Source organism: Penicillium crustosum, assembly GCF_028827405.1.
Source record: "Penicillium crustosum strain IBT 35664 chromosome Unknown utg000002l_segment0_segment0, whole genome shotgun sequence".
Taxonomy (NCBI): Eukaryota; Fungi; Ascomycota; class Eurotiomycetes; order Eurotiales; family Aspergillaceae; genus Penicillium; species Penicillium crustosum.
The window spans coordinates 4,651,687-4,669,604 of NW_026623123.1; the positions used below are offsets into that span (position 1 = coordinate 4,651,687).

A 17,918-nucleotide genomic window follows, 5' to 3' on the forward strand; every position below is an offset into this window, starting at 1 on the left:
TCACGGTACACATATATGATAGTGGCAGCATTACCTCGGCAACCAGAGTGTTGGGTACTCGACCTTGAATCCTTCTTGATAGGTGAGCTTTCGAACTGATATCACGTCGAAGCCTGTTACTGAAAAAGAATGCTAGCACTCCTTCGCGGGGTGGCTATCTTAGGACGAGCACCCGGTTTCCGACGATCCGATGTTGAAACTGCCTTTCACTCAGCCTTGATGCGAAATTTATCTTAAATGACATTTAATACATCTTGATCAAAGATGGAGATCGGTAGTAGGTTTAGAAACCAAGGAAATAAGGTCTAATGTAATTTATTAGCGTCCATCATACCGTCGAGTTTGGCAATGAAGGCATAGCAAATGATGATATTCAACTCATTTATTTCAACCATGTAGACAGGGCCCATCTTTTTCACCTGTATCTGCCCAGAGCCCTAATTGATTACATTATCACCGTGATCAACCTCCGAGGTCCCACCAGAAGTTTCCAACGTTTTAAGCATATTTCGTTTGAGAATTGCAAGCCCAACAATATGTCGTTCATTAATATCTCACATTCCTAAATTTCACCATGAGTTTTTGTTGGGTTAGTGATCCACTGTAACCAGGTGCCTCGGCAACTAGAATTGTTCTTCCTTGCCATATATAAGATGTCTCAAAAATCCTCTATAATCTTAAGACATTTCTTCATCTAGAATCGCAGGGCGAGGGAATCTATAAGCCTCATACAACTCACAGATACAAGATTCAGACGGCAAGCTGGCAAATGCGAGACCTCAATTTAGCGCCGAATGCTTACCATGTTGTGACACAGAACGAATGCTTCAAATTCCCGTTGACAGAATGTCGGACGCCACTGGCTTGCTCTGTGAATTATGGAGCAAACATCGGCTGACGATTGCCATTGTCTTTACTAGCTATATAGCACTGGTTCGACTTCTTCGATACAGCCGCATGGTGAAGATTGAGGCCCCATTCGCATCTGGCAGGAAAGACCTGCCAGAAATGACAGTCAAAGAAGCACATGATATATTGAACCAATTGCAAGAGCTCGAGTTTCCACATGCGTTTTCTAAAGCTCGCAAAATGGCTCTATTGAAGGTACGATAGAAACTTGTGTTCGGTTCAACAACACCATCGGGAATGCCACTAAACTCACGTGTCATTTTAGGCTGGAGGTATCCCGACTATGTCTAAACTCTTCGCGGTTACAGGCCAAAACAACAAGCGAAATTCGGGCAAGCGTGCTGTTGATACGGAAATCCTCTTGCGAGAGGTGCAGTCCAAACCTCGGGATTCTGATCGTTATGCATCAGCCGTGGCTAGAATGAATTATCTGTATGTTGGATGCACCACGGAAATTATCTTGCCTTTACTCCAGGGTGAGCATAAGTGTCCTTTACTTTTGGCTGACTTGGGGGTTTGTTAGTCATGCTCGTTACCGTCGTGCTAGCAAAATAACGGATAATGATCTCCTCCATACTCTGGGTGACGGTCTTGCCGAGATCGTGACTGTTGTTGAAAGAGAAGAATGGCGTAAGCTTACTGACGTTGAAAAATGTGCTCTCGGTATCTTTCACAAGAACCTGGGAGAAGACATGGGAATCCCCTTTGATCCGCTTCCTTCAAAAAGCGATGGATGGAAAAATGGTCTGCACTTTGCGATTGAATTGATAGAGTGGACAGTCCGATATGAGGAAGAAGTGGCAAAGCCCACGGCAACGAACGACCAATATGTTCGAATTTACGTTGATTCAGCATTGTCGTCGCTTCCTGGTTTCATAAGAACGACTGTACGAAAGATGCTGGGTAATGACTTGGACGATGTCATGAGAACGAGCCTTTGGTAGGTTTTGTTTCTCATTCAACTATGGAAACCCTTTCCTTTACTAACGGGTGCAGTCTTGAATCTCCTGGCCCAGTCCTCTGGTTCCTATTAACATTTATCCGAGAAGCACGGAAAGTATTCCTCCGATATCTTGCACTTCCACGGTCTTCATCCAGTGCTGTTAAACTAGTGCACGACATGCCAAACCAAGAAACGCGTCTATATAATTTCCAAAGGAAAACCCTGCAGCCATGGTACGTCCAACCGACTTTCTGGTCAAAATGGGGACTCGGCGCATTGTTGGTTAGAGCATTGGGAGGCAAGGTGCCCGGGTCGCGAGGAGAGCGATATCAACCAGGAGGATACGACTTGATGACGATCGGGCCGGAGCCACAGAAGGAGCATGGAGCGGAGGAGATGAGATCAGATATTGATGTGATCAAAGCGAGAGGTGTGGCTACATGTCCATTCTCACAGGCTAAAACAAAGTCGGGTCACTTCAAGTGAAGTTGTTCACTTATACGTGATGCTGAGAATCTATGTAATGGAGCACAAAAACAGGGTGTGCATGCATTTTTATTCAGCAGGATAGGTTTAGAAACAAAACATTTATGTGATAAAGAGGGATAATGTGATAGTATTCGCCGTAGCCAATACATAGTCCCTGTATACTTTTACTACTTGAAAGTCGTCCAGTCTGAACAATATATTGGGAAAAATTGTCGTTCTCATCCATTTGAAGATTGCCTAATTACGCTGGACTTGAGCTATCAACGCAGATGGAGATTATCGAACAACCTTGACCCACCAATACCATGATATACTATTTATAATTCACTGGCCAAGACCATATTCCTTGATAAGAACATCAGCACAAGTAGCACCGGTCACATAAGCTGTAGCCTGTGTGTGGTTGTTGGTGAGAACGGGAACAACACTCATATCAGCAACGCGGAGGTTCTCCACTCCCCGCACGCGGAAATGTGTGTCAACGGCGGCATCACTAGCATCAGCATTGCCCATCTTGACAGTGCCGGTCATGTGCCAGCTAGAAGAAAGGAAATCCTTCCAGAACTGGAGGATGTCCTCGTCAGAATCAGACGCGGGCCCGATGAGCGTGGAGACAGTGTCCTTCGCAAACGACTCGTGTCTACTAACTTCCAGTAGGTGTCGGTAGATCTCGATACATGCGCGACGATCGAAGGGATCCTCCAGGAATCGCGGGTTAAATAGTAGCGGGACCTCAGGGTCGGAGGACTGCAGGCGTACTTCGCCGCGAGATTGTTCGTTCATCATGAACGCCGCGAGACCGAGATAGCTGTAATCTTTGAACATATCGGGCAACATGAAATGAATGGGAAGGTGAGTGATCATCTCGTAGTGGGGGATGGTTTCGCGGTTCATGAATTCCTGTACGGATGCTGGAAGTGCCTTGAATTCGGGCGAAGAGGTGATGCGGTCTGATTTAAACCAACCACAGCCGACCTGGCAGCCGTACCGGGTCCAGAGACCGGTGTTGTTATCTTCCCACTGTTTCATTGCAGCTTCCATGGCGGCGGGGTCTTGGAAGAACGAATTGCGGTCATTTGTCTCAGGGTTACGGGCAAAAATCAGAGGAACAAAGTAGTGGTCTCGGAGACCCTGGCCAACAGCGGGGAGATCGTTGACTACTGGGATGTTGAATTTCTCAAGCTCTGCAGCTGGTCCGATTCCAGAATGCATTAGGATTTTTGGGGTGTCAAGTGCACCTGCAGAGAGAATCACATCCCGAGAAGCGAAGTCTGTAATGAACGTCAGATGAGGTGAATGGTAAAAGTTCATAATGAGACATACACTGCTTGCCCTGAGCCTCTACTCCAACAGCCTTTTTGCCCTGCAACAAGATCCGCTGTACTGGGCTGTCTGTGACAATCACAAGATTATCAGGAGCACTCGAAAGCAAGTCAACAGCTGTGGTGCGTTTTCCCTTGCTTGCGGAGTTGATAGTGGCAGCCATGCCGAGGGGGTTACCCGAGTTGTGATCCAGGTTGAGCTTATGCCCGGCCGCTTCAAATGCATCCAGGGAGAGCGACAAGTCCCTTTCCCAATCCTCTGCATACCCGACACGCAGGGCACCCGAATTGCCATGGTCGGAAGCAATGGGATTGGCATATTTCTGATCCTTCGATAGTGTGACACCACCATTGAAAGTCTCCAAATTCTTGAAGCGGGTCTGCATTTCCTTCCACCCAAAGGTATCGTCGTCTACCACAGAGGCCCACTCATTGTAGTCGTCCCGCGCGCCTACAGTGTAGACCCCGAAGTTGATTGCCGAACCACCTCCTAGACCCTTTCCACGGGAGTAGTCGAGCTCCCGCCCATTGCAATGTTCCTGAGGTGTGGTCTTGTAACCCCAATTCAGGCCCCCTTCCATGAACGTCGTCCAGCGCTTTCCATCCACTCGCAAAGATCTATCATCATTGCGCCCACCTGCTTCAAGAAGTAGGACTTGAGGTCTTTGGGCTGACTTGGCGAGTCCCGCTGCGAGGGCACAACCAGCTGGACCACCTGTTTAAGTGATGAGTATAAGAGACAACATGTGTGTCCGGTGTATGATTACCTCCTACGATGACAAAGTCGAAATTGCCTTGTGTAGATTCCATGTTCAATATAGTCTTATAGCGTCAGAAGCAATTTGCAAAGATCTTGCAGGGGCAACGCGTTAGGTATGTATGTATTTTCTTTCTCTTATGAGGGATATGTCCCCCCACCAGCTGAATACCCCTCTTTGCCCAGTGCATTGAAAATAAGCCAAACACCTAAAATGGCGGGCTGCCGACATGTAGAGATCAAATGATAGGTGGGGTCGTCAGGGAATGTACACCCCACCAGGGATCCTTCATGCGTGGCAACGCCGGGGGGGGGATCGCGCTGATTTGCCTGCAATAAAATTCATAGAATACCGTGTCTATTTACTCATGACACGGTTGAATAGATTATTGCAGCTAGGGATGATGTTTAATTAGGGCAAAGTTGCAAGGACTGCCCATGTAAGTATAAATTGAGCCTAGTTCATTAGTCTCACGCCAGTACCCATAAGAGGATTTGTGTGAAGTCTCTTTTTTTCACCCACCATGACTCGAGTGGTAATCACCGGGACCAAATTTATAATGTTTGCTCTCATAGAGTCTTGTACCTTTTAACTTTTGCCCACAACAAGCCCCATTGCAATAATTTCCAGTTCCCCTTCGCTGAAATATTCTCGATAGTGTCGCGAGGAATCTGAAAATTAAAAACAATAAGATCCGGGCCGATATGGGGTCCACAGTGCTACCCGAGAGGACTAGTGCAGGAAATCAATTTTCTAAAGTTAGGAGGTTTCTCTCCAGAGCCGAGTGCAGTGCAGAAAGATGACAGGTCGAAAATATCTACGGAGTATGGATGGAATGGATGGATGTTTCAGGTTGTAACAGCACTATTGCTCGGCTGTCATTTTCACCACAACCCACTAGCACTCCCCGGATTCTTGACCACGACTATGATATGCTCTGGAGTGATTAGTCGCTTGTTCAGAAGTATGGCTTGTGCGGCTAATTTGCAACGGGAAGATCTTGGGGCACGGACCGAACACTCGTATATCAAGTATGCATACGGAGTATGAAGTACTTGTATGTTGGGACATATTTTCATGCCTATTCAAGGGGATAGCGGATATTTGGGAAGTCAAGGTCACGAGACCATGAACGCAAACGCACGGTTCCCCCAAGTTCCAAGGTTGTTTTGGGGTCTGGATTCTCCGCAACAGAACTGGCCAATTGGAGATGAGAACACATTCCCCCCCGCGGAGGTTAGCGTAAAACTGTGAAGATTCATCGGTAATTGAAACATCCGAGCACCTGGGCATCTTTTGTTTCTTACAAAGATCTATGGATGTGAATGTGGGAAAATATAGACGGTTGCAGCTTGTATCTGGGTACTATAACCACTCAGCCACTTTAGCCAGTAGCCACTGTCCACTCTAACCACCACTTGAAAGTTGGGCAATTGAGTCAAAATTCTATATGAGAATAAAAAGTGGAAATTTGAATGGGGAAAGATCAACCGATTCTATTAGCGTAGATCCTATTATTTCCTCGAAAATTGGAAAAAGACAGAAAAGAACCGAAAAAAAAGTGCAAAGTTCACGTGTGGCGGTTCCAAGGGTTCCCTTTCTCGGCTTAGCTTGGCATGGGGGCAAATAGACCGGGGATGGCCCTGGACTTTTCTTTTCTCCTTGACTCAACCATTCCATTTCACTGTACAATATAACTGCATTGTTGGACGCTCACTTGGCTTCGCTCCCTGCCTTGAGTCCTTGATCTCATCGTCGTCCTCAAAACCTCCTCCAAAGTTACATCCGCATTCTTCGGCAAACGAACTTGCGATCAGATCCTCCCACCGATCTCAATCCACTCCCGAAATCCTCCCCCGTTTTTGTCCGAATAGCGAGCCCCAAACCTCGATACCTTTGGATCAACATAACTTCGGTTAGCGCAAATGATTTGCTCGGACTAGCACAACTATGATGGCTACGGAGCTCGTACATTTCAAGCAAAGTGTACGGAGTACCTGGGTTCTCACTAAGCGGGGCATGAAATATCCTCCCTACGGTCTTTCAAATATCAACATTGAATTTATATCCCAGCCAGGCTGGTTCAAGTCGCCATGACAAACCTATCCCAATCTCCCGACGGGATACACGGCTACCGTGACAATAATGTGGCAGTGCGGACATTGATGATTGTTTTCACCTCCATTGCATTATACAACGCCATTGAATTGTTAATATTGCTATTTTTAACATTCACCCGTTATCGAGGACTTTATTTTTGGACGCTTCTGCTCTCGGTAACCCTCGGAGTAGTCCCTCACGCCATTGGCTACCTGCTGGGGTTTTTTACTCTAGCGCCATTATGGCTCTCTTTAACCATCTCCACTATTGGCTTCTACATCATGGTCCCGGGCCAATCGCTGGTTCTATACTCTCGTCTTCATTTGGTGGTCAACAACAATAAGGTGCTTCGATTTGTTCTGTGGCTGATTATCATCGACGCGATCATTCTCTTGATCCCAACGACTGTTCTTACTTTCTGTACCGCGTTCGTCGGAGATCCGTCAATGATTGTCGGATACAATGTGATGGAGCGAATGCAATTGGCCTGGTTCTGTGCCCAAGAGATTCTCATCTCGGGAATCTACATCGTCGAAACCGTGAAGCTGCTCAGAATGATGCCAGACAAGGACCGACGACGATCCAGAATCATGTATGAGTTGCTGACTATCAATTTTGTCATCATATTGCTTGATATTTGTTTACTCCTTGTGGAGTACATTGGACTTTACTCGCTGCAGACCACGTTGAAGGCTATGGCCTACAGTATAAAGTTGAAGCTCGAGTTCGGTGTGCTCGGAAAGCTTGTCGACCTTGTGCAAACTCATAGATCGCAACCCACTTCGTCCGAACACGAAGAATATCCTGGCTTCGTGGATCCTTCCCAGATTACATCTGATATCACTCATGCGGCCCCGCGGGAATTGCGACCGGGAGTCCGAAGAGGGTGGAATACGTTGTCTATGGAGAGTTTGCCCAGTTCTGAGCGCAGGATTCGTCCATCTACACAGTCGACCGACGACAGCACGCATCCATCTTGAGACCAGACTGGTGGTTTTGAATTTTTCTATCACTTAGACCAACGGTCTAAATAATTTCCACGAGCACAACCAATCAAACTTTGGCTGTTCACTCTCCCAACCGGCTTTCTGCTTACCACAGATGTCGCGGATTTTCATGAGTATGGACGCAATTTTGCTGCTTCATCTGCTCACAGGGAAATCGCCTCACGTTGGCAAAAAAAATAACAACAACAACCCATAATCCCGCCTATTGGAACGGGAATCCCTTGGTTCACCTCGCTCGCGCAATGAAAAATCTGCGCAGCTCTTTCGGCGCATCAATAATCTGATGCCCACCGATCCCTGCATCCCAGCACGAGATTCGACCAGCCTTACTGTCAATTCCTGCTGCCTGTACAATATACTATGTGGTTCAACCAAACCACTGCAAAATTCCACCAGATCCACCATTGGACTGCATTGTTCACGTGTGCCAGATTTACGTTGGCAATACTAATTTAATGTCGTCTATGGACACCGACGATTTGTTGATTATCAGCCTCATGATGTAACTCTTTCAATGACAATATTACGTCGCCATGACATATCATCAGATACCAAAATCACCTGGAACATATTTAGATCTAAAAGTGTTTCTCTCGTAGTAGATGCAGCATGGAAAGCAACGTCTCAATCCACCATGGCTCCTATGAGGCTATTCCTACCACAGCCTCACCAGGTCTTAAATTCCTCCAGAGATTCCTACCAGCACTAGACTCCCTCACTCCCGCCGAAAATCCCATTAGCCCTTTCTTCACACCCAGCGCTCCCATCCTCATCGGTAGCGATCCACCAACAGCCGCAAGCCAAGCAGTCCCTCTCATGGAAGTACGCAGCCATCACATCTGCAAATTCCACCACCATATCCATCTCGCCTGGGATATAGACCTTGGGAGGGACATAGGCCCTGTGCAAACATCGTATAACAGGACCGCTCCAAACGAAGAAGCCGCACAAAAGGGACAGCTCTATGCACCCCTAGCAGGGAACATTCAGGTGAAACGCACAGTTATGTTCGAAGCAACATCCGAAACAACATTTAAAGAGGACCCTGACCAGTTCGCAGTTCGAGTCCGAGAATTCAATATCCTCGATCTGGAAGGTCGTGATGAGTCGGATCTGCAGATCGTTGAAATGCGTATCTTTTTGGACCAGAGACCTATCCAGGCCCATTCTGCAAGTCTGTTTACTGGGTCTGGTTATTCTGGAGATTAGTGGGTGAAGTGTAGATTGCATAATAGAATGGGATGGATGGACGTGCTTTGCTTCTCCACTGCGGAATCCTTTTAAACAACCCCCGCTCCACCCCACTTGGGATGTGTCTTGACGTCTTATCTTCGGAGATGATATTCGGCACGGGGTTCCTTTTTTGGCTGGTCTTTCTTGCCTCTTTGCCTTTTAAGGTTGCGTTGCCCAGTCCCGGAATTCGTGGACAATTCCAATTCTTTCGCGATTGAACAAAATGTTGCCAGTACAGGGACAAGCAGAGATCATCCACAATGTTTGTGGGGTCTTAGATAAGTATGAATCTAAGCTCAGTGAGATCAACCAGAAGGTGTGTATGATATTCGGCAAGCACACCATGACATACTTTATTAACGTTCAATAGATCTGGTCGAATCCCGAGCTGGCATTCAAGGAGTACAACGCCCGCGACAATATCTGCGAATTCTTCGAGTCACTCGATGCTGGATACCAGGTTAATAGAAAGGCCTATGGAGTTGAGACTGCGCTCGAGGTGATTTATACCCGCGGCGAGGGCGGACGTATCGTGGCGTTCAACGCAGAATACGATGCCCTTCCCGGCATGGGACATGCATGTGGCCACAATCTGATCGCTACGAGTTCTATCGCAGCCTTCCTTGCTACATGTGAGGCAATGGCTACTCTGTACTCGGATGGACTTGGCTATTCGGTTCGGTTGCTGGGGACACCTGCCGAGGAGGGCGGTGGTGGAAAGCTCTTGCTCATTGACGCGGGCGCATACAAAGACGTGGACGCATGCTTCATGGTCCATCCATTTCCGGTACTTTCCGGCGCCCCGGATCTTATTAGTTCCAGTTCGTGCACGGGGATGTATCTCGCCAACGACAAAGTTCAGGTGACATTCACTGGCAAACCGGCGCATGCGTCGGCTGCGCCGTGGGAGGGCGTCAATGCTCTAGATGCTGTGGTGTCTGCGTATGTGAACATTTCAATGTTGCGACAGCAGATCTTGCCTACGCAGAAGATTCATGGGGTTATTTCTCGAGGTGGAGAGAGACCGAATGTTATTCCTGCCTCTACGACGGTTGAATACTATATGCGATCTGAGACCGTGAAGACATTGAAACCATTGACGGAGAAAGTGCTCAAATGTTTTGAGGCTGCTGCGATTGCGACTGGCTGTACGGTGGAATTCAAATGGTATAATAATTGGGAGTGTTCTATTGATTACACTTCGCTAACCCATTGTCTAGGGAGGCCGCGTATAAGGATATGAAGATCAATAAGCCTATCTGTGATAGTTACGTCTCTGCTATGAACGCTATGGGCCACAATACTATCTTCGATGCCGTGGGGCAGGTAGGAGGTCTTAGCGGAGGGTCAACCGATATGGGTGAGTATTGGAATCATTACAGTGTAGCCAGAAGCTGAATATTCACTCCGATATAGGCAACGTCTCATATGAAGTACCTGGCTTCCACGGTGGATTCTATATTCATGCCGATGGTGTCAACCACACACCACAATTTACTGCCGGGGCTGGATCTGAAGATGGGTTCAAGCGTAGTTTGCACTGTGCAGCGGGAATGGCCGTGGTGGCGTGCCGGACATTAGTCGATGAGAGTTTCGCCACTGCCATCCAATCAGATTTTGAGAAAGGCTTGGAGTTGTGAATACTAGGCTTAGTTTAGCGTGCTCTCGCATTTTGTGTGAGACCTTTGAAATTGAAATGTTAGTGCATGACACATCGTCATTGACAACACATGAGCAGGTTTCCCTATCAGTATAATGACGATTAGCAATTGTTGCGGAAGAGCGCGGCCTTTGTAGCGCATCTCAGCAGCCTCGTGTTCATAGATAACCAGGTATCTATGTCAGATGCCGACGATCGACGGCGCACTCAATTGCCGTGGTTAGCATCCGCTGCGGGGGAAGTGGATGTCCCCCCTAGACCGGCTCGTGCTGACTTACAATCCCCAGGTTTTAATTGACGGACACCCGATTTATGGGAAGTGGGGTGCCGAGCGATTAGCAGCCTCGCCTGTTCTCCCGGATTGGCATCGCGGGGAAATTCTGATAACAATCTTAAAACTAAACTATCTGTCTCAATTGGTCGAGAGATTTGAGACTCCCCTTTAATGATGGCTTAGGGCCCACCGCGGGAAACCCACCGGGGCTTTGGGAATAGTAAGTTCAAGCGAACTTTGTTGGGCAGATTTTGTGGCGAGGAAGTTGAGAGCGATACCGGCTGTGTGAGGGGATTTTGAATAAGAAGGCAATGGGTGTGCCTCATGTAGTCGAATTGCTTTTGTTTAATTTTCGCGATGCAAACCTACGAGATCAACCTAGATGAGAAGGATATGAAGGAAGGAGGTGAGTCACTTGGCCGGGACCTCGATCTTGGCCAAGTACTCGCTATCCAACCAACGACTAAAGAGGAACGAAAGGTGTTGTGGAAGCTGGATCTTATGTGAGTATTCCCGCTGGTTATACTTATGTGTGCATGTATCTGATCCAATCTAGTCTGGTCCCGTTAATGGGAATCGCATATTTCCTCCAATTCCTCGACAAGCTTGCTCTAAGTCAGGCCACACTATTCAATTTACGAGAAGATTTGGTATTTCCTCCCATACAACTGTTCATCGACGGAGGTATGCTGATGGAAAGTTATAGAACTTGAAAGGATCAGAATATTCATGGGCATCTGCGATCTTCTATTTTGGTTACTTTGCCTGGAGTTGGTATGTATTCAAATCTCCTCTACCTCTCTCTACCTCTCATCGCCAATACTAATCCGACAATAGGCCCAGTTCATATATTATTGTCCGACTTCCTATTGGGAAATACATTTCAGTCTCAGTGTATGTTTTCCCCACTGAAGAATTCATACCGCCGACGATGAGACTGACAAGAAAAGTTTCCTTTGGGGCGGGATCCTGATGTGCCATGCTGCTTGCTCTAATTGGAGTGGGCTTATGACCGTCCGTTTCTTCTTAGGAGTAGGTGAGGCGGCGATTGCACCGGGCTTCACGTTGCTCACGGGAATGTTTTATAAACGTAAGGAACAACCTCTACGGTAAGCTTTCCAAATCGAGGTGGACCAAGGACTCACTAACAAGCTTTAGACAATCTGCCTGGTTCTTCGGAAACTGTATTGCTGTACTCATTGGTGGTGTGATTGCCTACGGTATCGGCACTATTAACACGACAGTCATTGCCCACTGGAAACTCTTGTTCCTTATTCTCGGCGCCCTCACTTCGACTTATGGTCTTGTATTGTTCGTCTTGCTGCCGGACTCGCCTGCCAAGGCTATATTTCTGAAACCCAATGAGCGTGCTATTGCTGTGCAGCGCACTCTGAAGAACAAAACCGGAGTCATGGATACCGGTGTGTTCAAGTGGTCACAGGCTGTTCAAGCCATAAAAGATCCCCAGACATGGCTTTTGGTTCTCAACTCTTTCGCGTCGAACCTGGCCAATGGTGGTCTTACTAGCGTGGGTATTTCCCTTCTTGTCCCTAGAGTTCAAAGCTAATGCTGTTCCAGTTTACGTCGATTATCACCGCCGGGTTCGGCTTCACTGATCTCAAGGCCCTTATTATGCAAATGCCTCAGGGTGCCGCCCAGATCGTGTTTTTGCTGATTACCTCCATCACCGCGACTTTCATTCCATCTTCCCGTATATTAGGAATGTGCCTCAATACTATTATTTCTATTGTGGGATTGATCCTCATCTGGAAGCTTAATCCCGACGACCAAGCCGGGCGAATGGTTGGATTGACGTTAGCTGTCGTCTATGCGATCAACCTTCCCATCTCGTTGAGTATCGTTACATCGAATGTCGCTGGATTTTCGAAGAAGAGTGTCGTGAGTTCGCTACTTTTCATCGCATACTGCGTTGGAAATATCGTGGGCCCTCAATTTTTCCTCGCTTCGGAGGAGCCATCGTACCCAGTAAGTGGCCATTTTATTCCGATTGGGGTGTTTGTCGCAAAATACAAAACTGACGCCATGGCTCTTTACTATAGACTGGTATCAAGGCTTCTATGTCAGGTTTAATTCTGAGCCTTTTCTTCCTTCTATGCTTATACTCCTACTACACGTGGGAGAATCGTCGACGAGACAAGTTGTACGGTTCAGCTGAGCAGATCACCGTAGGCGCTGAGTTGCAGGATGAACTATCGAACAAGACTGATCGTGAGATCGAGAGTTTCCGGTATCTTCTTTAGATGGGAAAGTGAGATCGTGTCAATATAATGTTGTTCAACTAGCGAGTGTCAGAAGCTAAATACAGCCATTTCCAAGTCATGTCGAAAGAACAGGGGAAGTATTCCACGTAGCATTGTAATGTGGCTCATATGTAGCATACCTGCAATGCTCAGCTGATTCTTCAGTGGATTTGTGTGGAGAGTGCTGCAATTTCCACTCAACTGAACTCATCGGGGTCACGGAAAGGTGTTTACGGGGATTAATGCCGCCCACTGAGTCTTCTCTATTCGGCAAAAGGGCATGTTATCTAGACCAATAAACTCAGTGACTCGAGCTGAAACTGCCCACAAGACTGACAAATAGGAGAACAGCGGATGGCTCACCTCTCACTCAACGGTTTGATGGATCAAAAACAAAGAGAACCAGCTATCCGTGCCCGTTTAGGCATTCAGCCATACCTGTCACCTCATCCCGCAATTCAATTTGTTTTAATTTATTATCCACTTCTTGTGCTTATGTTCTGGACTTTGAGCATTGACATCATTTTCCCCTTCTTTCAGCTAATCCCACCAAAAATTCATGAGGCGGTCATAGCTCAGATGGAGATGTCGAGTTTCTTTGTTATATCTGCACGTTACCGCGGACTGTTTACCACATGCGGAAGCAGACCCCCGGGACACGTGTTAGGCTTGTAGGTTGGCGCATCTTGTACTTTTATCCTGGAAATTGGGAAAATACATATCGAATCTGACATTTCACATTCACATTCATCTCGCTCTTTTTATCCTGCAACTAAGTGATATCGTGTCTGTATATTCTACGGGTCGTTCGAAAAAAATGGAGGTTGGGCAGCAATTCAATCGATTATATATGAATGCGTACAAAATTTTCACCACAACGCTAATTGACGGTAAATCGGCTGCCGTAAATGGCTACCTTGGACGCCGGTTTAAGCTCCCTTTTTACCAAAATCTTAGTCATCATAACATCACGTGTGCATAATGTACTTTTGATCACTGAGCACTCAGGGCTGCTCAGTGATCTGCTCACCCTTCACTCAGTATGCTCAGGGCAATTGATCAGTGATGACGTGATGCTCAGTATCCTTCAGTCCGTTTGTAGCCGCTCCAGACAAAGATGATAAATCGTCTGTCTTGCGGAGCCATCAAGACCGGTTCTCAATATTTAAATGGTCGCCCCCCCCTCCCCATCATCTCGTAGCCTTTCTACAGTCCAACTCACCAGCAACAGTCTTTTCTACATTGTATCTCTCCAACCTTCCTTCTGGGCAACTGTCATTATCGCCATACCAACCAGCTTCTTTCCCATTCAGTTTCCTGAAGTGTGCCACTATTCTCTGGCATCTGCTAGGCTTATTGCTACCTGAAGCCATGACTGTTTCAGACTCTTACGCTTCCCGCATGAAGGCAAAGATAGTACCTAGCCCGGAGTATTATGTTCAGCGCCGCCGACAACTAGAGAAGAGCATAATTCAAAAGCGACATGCTGTATCCACGAAGAACAACATTGAATACATCAAGAGAAGATGGATTAAGTAGGCGTCTTTTCTTATCATATCCCGGAATATCGCGCTGATCAAAGCCCAGGCATTGTGACTTTCTAGGGAAAAAGGAGTACTTGAAGTCTCTCCACGCAGCAAGGAAAGAGGATGTGATGATATTTCTTGAGTGGATACTGCACAACTCTAAAATAAAATAGTTCAGCAGCCTGCACGAGAACTGGCGGTTATGGTGCCAGCTCTATCGCAAAGCGGTGGGGCGTAGCCTCCACGCGAAAAGCTGCCAGGATATCAATGATGTGGGTTTTTCTTGCTCTCTGCTCTTTTTATTTTCTGACAGAAGGGTGATAGTACATGAACAAAGACCTAGTTGAACGTTTCAATCTGGATAGGTCTGTTGAGGAAAAGCCCGTCATGAACGTCGATGATTTGTACATTGTGCTTCATTACCACTGGACGAAAGATACTACGCCATATCCGGACGGCCGGCAAATCATCCAGCTCGCTTTCGTCTTACTCGTGTCGGCTTATACTGCAAGCCGACCGGGGGCATTGGTGTATGTTGAAAAGAACGAGCAGACTAATGTCCAGCGCTTCTTTGGAAGTGTGAGTGAGGTTGACGCTACTGAAACCGATAAAATGGATGAATGGGATCTCAGAGACGAGGATCTAAAAACACTTTGCTACGGCCAGATAAGCCTGATACTTCTACCGAATCCTGGTGGTATCCGTGATCATCTCGTGATGGAAGTTGATTTAAAACATACCAAGGGCCATGATAAAAGACCAAAAAAGTGAGTGAAGATCCATTAGGTACCCTGCCTTTCCTATGCGAGGCTGATCGCATGGTGAAGGAAAATATTCTTAATGTCTGAAGTGAAACAGCCATTCTTTGACATTGCCATGCTTGTGGTCGCTATGGCCTTCCTCGATGGAGCGTTCGAGAGCAAAATTCGCTCGATCGAGGACATTTTTGCCTCCCGGGTAGAATCGCCGCGCCACTCCTTGCAGTTGAGGTTTGTGAAAGAAAAGCTCAATTTGCCTATCTGCCGTCAGCCAATATCGACCCATTGTGGTATCAGCACCCATGAGATCAAACCCCTCAAATACCACACGTATCTATATTATCTTGAAAGGTTGAGTCTCGCAGTGGGCATGCCCCGTGCTATGAAACCTTACGATCTCCGGCGTGGCACCGGTGAGGCTGTTGAAAGTAAGTTCCCATACAACATAAATTGTACTTCCAAAGCTGACGCAGGCACTCTGTTCAGAAACTGCACCTCTTCCTTTGCTCCAACAGGTGATGGGCCATGTATATGCTAGCACCTTTCAGACATATATGAATCAGCGTGTCCAGTCCCATGTTCAAGCCGCATTTCTTGGGATACCTTCGGAGGACGCATTGATGAACATTCTGAGTCACCAAAGCCGCTATATCGACCCTCGAGCTCCTTCTCATTACGACGATTTGCCTGCCACTACGCGAGCTTCACTTTCAACTCACCCTGAGATAGTTGGCCTGCAAGAAATGCGCGATTCTCTTGCCAAAGAAGCCAAAGAGATGTATGGATCTATGAAGAACGCGGCTGGCACCAAAATTGGAGAGCTCAAAGCCAAGACGGAAGCTGCATTGCGATGTGCCAAGGCAAAATTGAAGAAAGACACATTTGAAGGAGCTCGTGGTGAATTCTTTTCCACGATCGATACTCTTGAGATCAACAGACAGCTCGATCCCTCGCTTTTGGATATTGACAAGCAGGCTTATGCGCCCGAGAAGATCGTTCATCGTTTGGATGAGCGTCGTCAGGTAGCGGAATTGATGCAAATATCCATGCAAGATCTTTCAGAGAAAAATGATATGGCACAGCGAGTCACTCTGGTCAATGCTCTGATTGAGCTTGGCCATGTTCGGAAAGTACCACCCGAAAGATTTAACCCTGAGAGACAAACCGAATATGCCATCGGCAGCAACATAGTTTCGCTACCAAAAGAACTGCCTTCGGCGGAAACAGAGTCCTCTTCATCACCAGAACCCCGAGGCTGTCCCATCTCGCTCACCAATCGACATTGCCTTTTCTGCATTTTTGAACCGCAGTACCAGTGCTACTTTGCCTCATCCCGAAAAGCTCGAGAACATTTCGAAAAGCATCTTCGGAAATACAAGCCAACTGAGCTCATAACCTGTCCTGACAGATATTGCCAGCTTGTGTTGAGTGGACATAAAGCGCTCAAACGCCATGCGGAAGATGTCCACCATGTTCGCTACTTTACAGAAGCCCAACGTATTCAGGCGGGTTTCTAGGTTTTCTCGGGATCGAAGAAAAAAAAGCCTTCGAGTATGCTTTACTGGGAAATGGCGCCATAGCATAATTGCTTCATATACCTTTTCTGTTCTATTCACAATGTACATCCGATAATTTCTCTACAAACCAGGGCGTAGAAGATGATCAAGTGGCAGTATAATGCATGGGGTTTAGCACCTTTTTTCAGATTCTACCCAATTGAAACGCCCGCGGAGTAAAGACATTCTAGGTTGTCCTTTTCTTGCTCTCTAGTCGACCATCTCCCCCTCCAACAAGCCCAAACCCTTCGATCAGAAAAGTCATGACATGAACTAGGGGTCTACAGTATGCCCAGAATTCCTCAGAGATGATACCAATTAAAAGGAGAAATGACACTGTATGCAATTGCACTTGGATATTTGTGGAAACCCCAATACAGCAAACCGAATATAACTTACGATACATTTTACAGATCGATACAATTTTGCATCGCCACAGCCACGATTACGTAAGAGCAAAGAAACTAACCGCAGAAGTAAGGTAATGTACACATTGGGCTCAATACCGTATCATACGACGTTTCAAGAGGCTTCGTGTAGCCAGGCATTTAGAATTCAGCACGTTAGACCGCTTTTCTTGGTTTGTGGGCACAATACCAATCCTCCAAGAAAACCGCAGAACAAACGACTTTTGACTAGCTGATCTCAACACTCAACAAGACTGATTTGAAATATCACCTGCTTTTGGTATCTACGAAAATCTAACATACACGCCTTAGTTGATTTGAAAGATCCCGTTGTTCAAAGTAAAGTGATGATGGGAGGTTTGAGCGTGCAAAAGATGCAATTGATACAGGTCAAGAACGCAACAGTCACAGGCTTGTCTTAAAAGCTGCGATTTAATCATGGCCATTACAGCGATTAGTGTCGCCATTCCAACCATCTTATTCATTCACACACCGTGCCATCCAACCAACACAGTTAGTTAAATTTTGACCGGCTTTATAAACGTTTTGCACAGCCTCAACGTCAGGAATCGGCCCAAGCTTCCACATGATTTCAAAATATACACAAAATCCCGATGACACACAGCTCTCTAAGAAGGGTGCCTCGTATAGTGTCAGAGTATACCATGGCTCCTGGTCTTCGTAAAAATACCACCACCAATTCACTTTGTGTCAA

General features: G+C 46.8%; 7 protein-coding genes across 7 annotated transcripts; 6 read left to right on the forward strand and 1 right to left on the reverse strand.

The window, feature by feature from the left end:
- Window positions 1–846: 846 nt before the first annotated feature.
- On the forward strand, window positions 847–2,338 carry N7487_005287 (uncharacterized protein; the record flags this gene model as incomplete). The annotated part of the gene is made up of 4 exons (XM_056873034.1): window positions 847–1,104; window positions 1,175–1,341; window positions 1,433–1,849; window positions 1,906–2,338. The coding sequence occupies 4 exons, from the start codon at window positions 847–849 to the stop codon at window positions 2,336–2,338; spliced, it is 1,275 nt and encodes a 424-aa protein (XP_056730754.1).
- Window positions 2,339–2,665: 327 nt separating this feature from the next.
- On the reverse strand, window positions 2,666–4,473 carry N7487_005288 (GMC family oxidoreductase; the record flags this gene model as incomplete). Its single annotated transcript, XM_056873035.1, has 3 exons — window positions 2,666–3,612; window positions 3,665–4,378; window positions 4,431–4,473. The coding sequence occupies 3 exons, from the start codon at window positions 4,471–4,473 to the stop codon at window positions 2,666–2,668; spliced, it is 1,704 nt and encodes a 567-aa protein (XP_056730755.1).
- A 2,041-nt stretch (window positions 4,474–6,514) lies between these two features.
- On the forward strand, window positions 6,515–7,501 carry N7487_005289 (uncharacterized protein; the record flags this gene model as incomplete). Its single annotated transcript, XM_056873036.1, has 1 exon — window positions 6,515–7,501. The coding sequence occupies one exon, from the start codon at window positions 6,515–6,517 to the stop codon at window positions 7,499–7,501; it is 987 nt and encodes a 328-aa protein (XP_056730756.1).
- A 636-nt stretch (window positions 7,502–8,137) lies between these two features.
- N7487_005290 (uncharacterized protein) lies at window positions 8,138–8,737 on the forward strand (the record flags this gene model as incomplete). Its single annotated transcript, XM_056873037.1, has 1 exon — window positions 8,138–8,737. One exon carries the CDS (start codon window positions 8,138–8,140, stop codon window positions 8,735–8,737), a length of 600 nt encoding a protein of 199 aa, XP_056730757.1.
- A 247-nt stretch (window positions 8,738–8,984) lies between these two features.
- N7487_005291 (M20 family metallopeptidase) lies at window positions 8,985–10,401 on the forward strand (the record flags this gene model as incomplete). The annotated part of the gene is made up of 4 exons (XM_056873038.1): window positions 8,985–9,077; window positions 9,132–9,928; window positions 9,982–10,121; window positions 10,178–10,401. The coding sequence occupies 4 exons, from the start codon at window positions 8,985–8,987 to the stop codon at window positions 10,399–10,401; spliced, it is 1,254 nt and encodes a 417-aa protein (XP_056730758.1).
- A 651-nt stretch (window positions 10,402–11,052) lies between these two features.
- N7487_005292 (uncharacterized protein) lies at window positions 11,053–12,956 on the forward strand (the record flags this gene model as incomplete). The annotated part of the gene is made up of 8 exons (XM_056873039.1): window positions 11,053–11,198; window positions 11,252–11,345; window positions 11,402–11,469; window positions 11,533–11,589; window positions 11,646–11,804; window positions 11,854–12,223; window positions 12,274–12,681; window positions 12,756–12,956. 8 exons carry the CDS (start codon window positions 11,053–11,055, stop codon window positions 12,954–12,956), a joined length of 1,503 nt encoding a protein of 500 aa, XP_056730759.1.
- Window positions 12,957–14,869: 1,913 nt separating this feature from the next.
- N7487_005293 (uncharacterized protein) lies at window positions 14,870–16,757 on the forward strand (the record flags this gene model as incomplete). The annotated part of the gene is made up of 3 exons (XM_056873040.1): window positions 14,870–15,249; window positions 15,310–15,668; window positions 15,727–16,757. 3 exons carry the CDS (start codon window positions 14,870–14,872, stop codon window positions 16,755–16,757), a joined length of 1,770 nt encoding a protein of 589 aa, XP_056730760.1.
- Window positions 16,758–17,918: the final 1,161 nt, after the last annotated feature.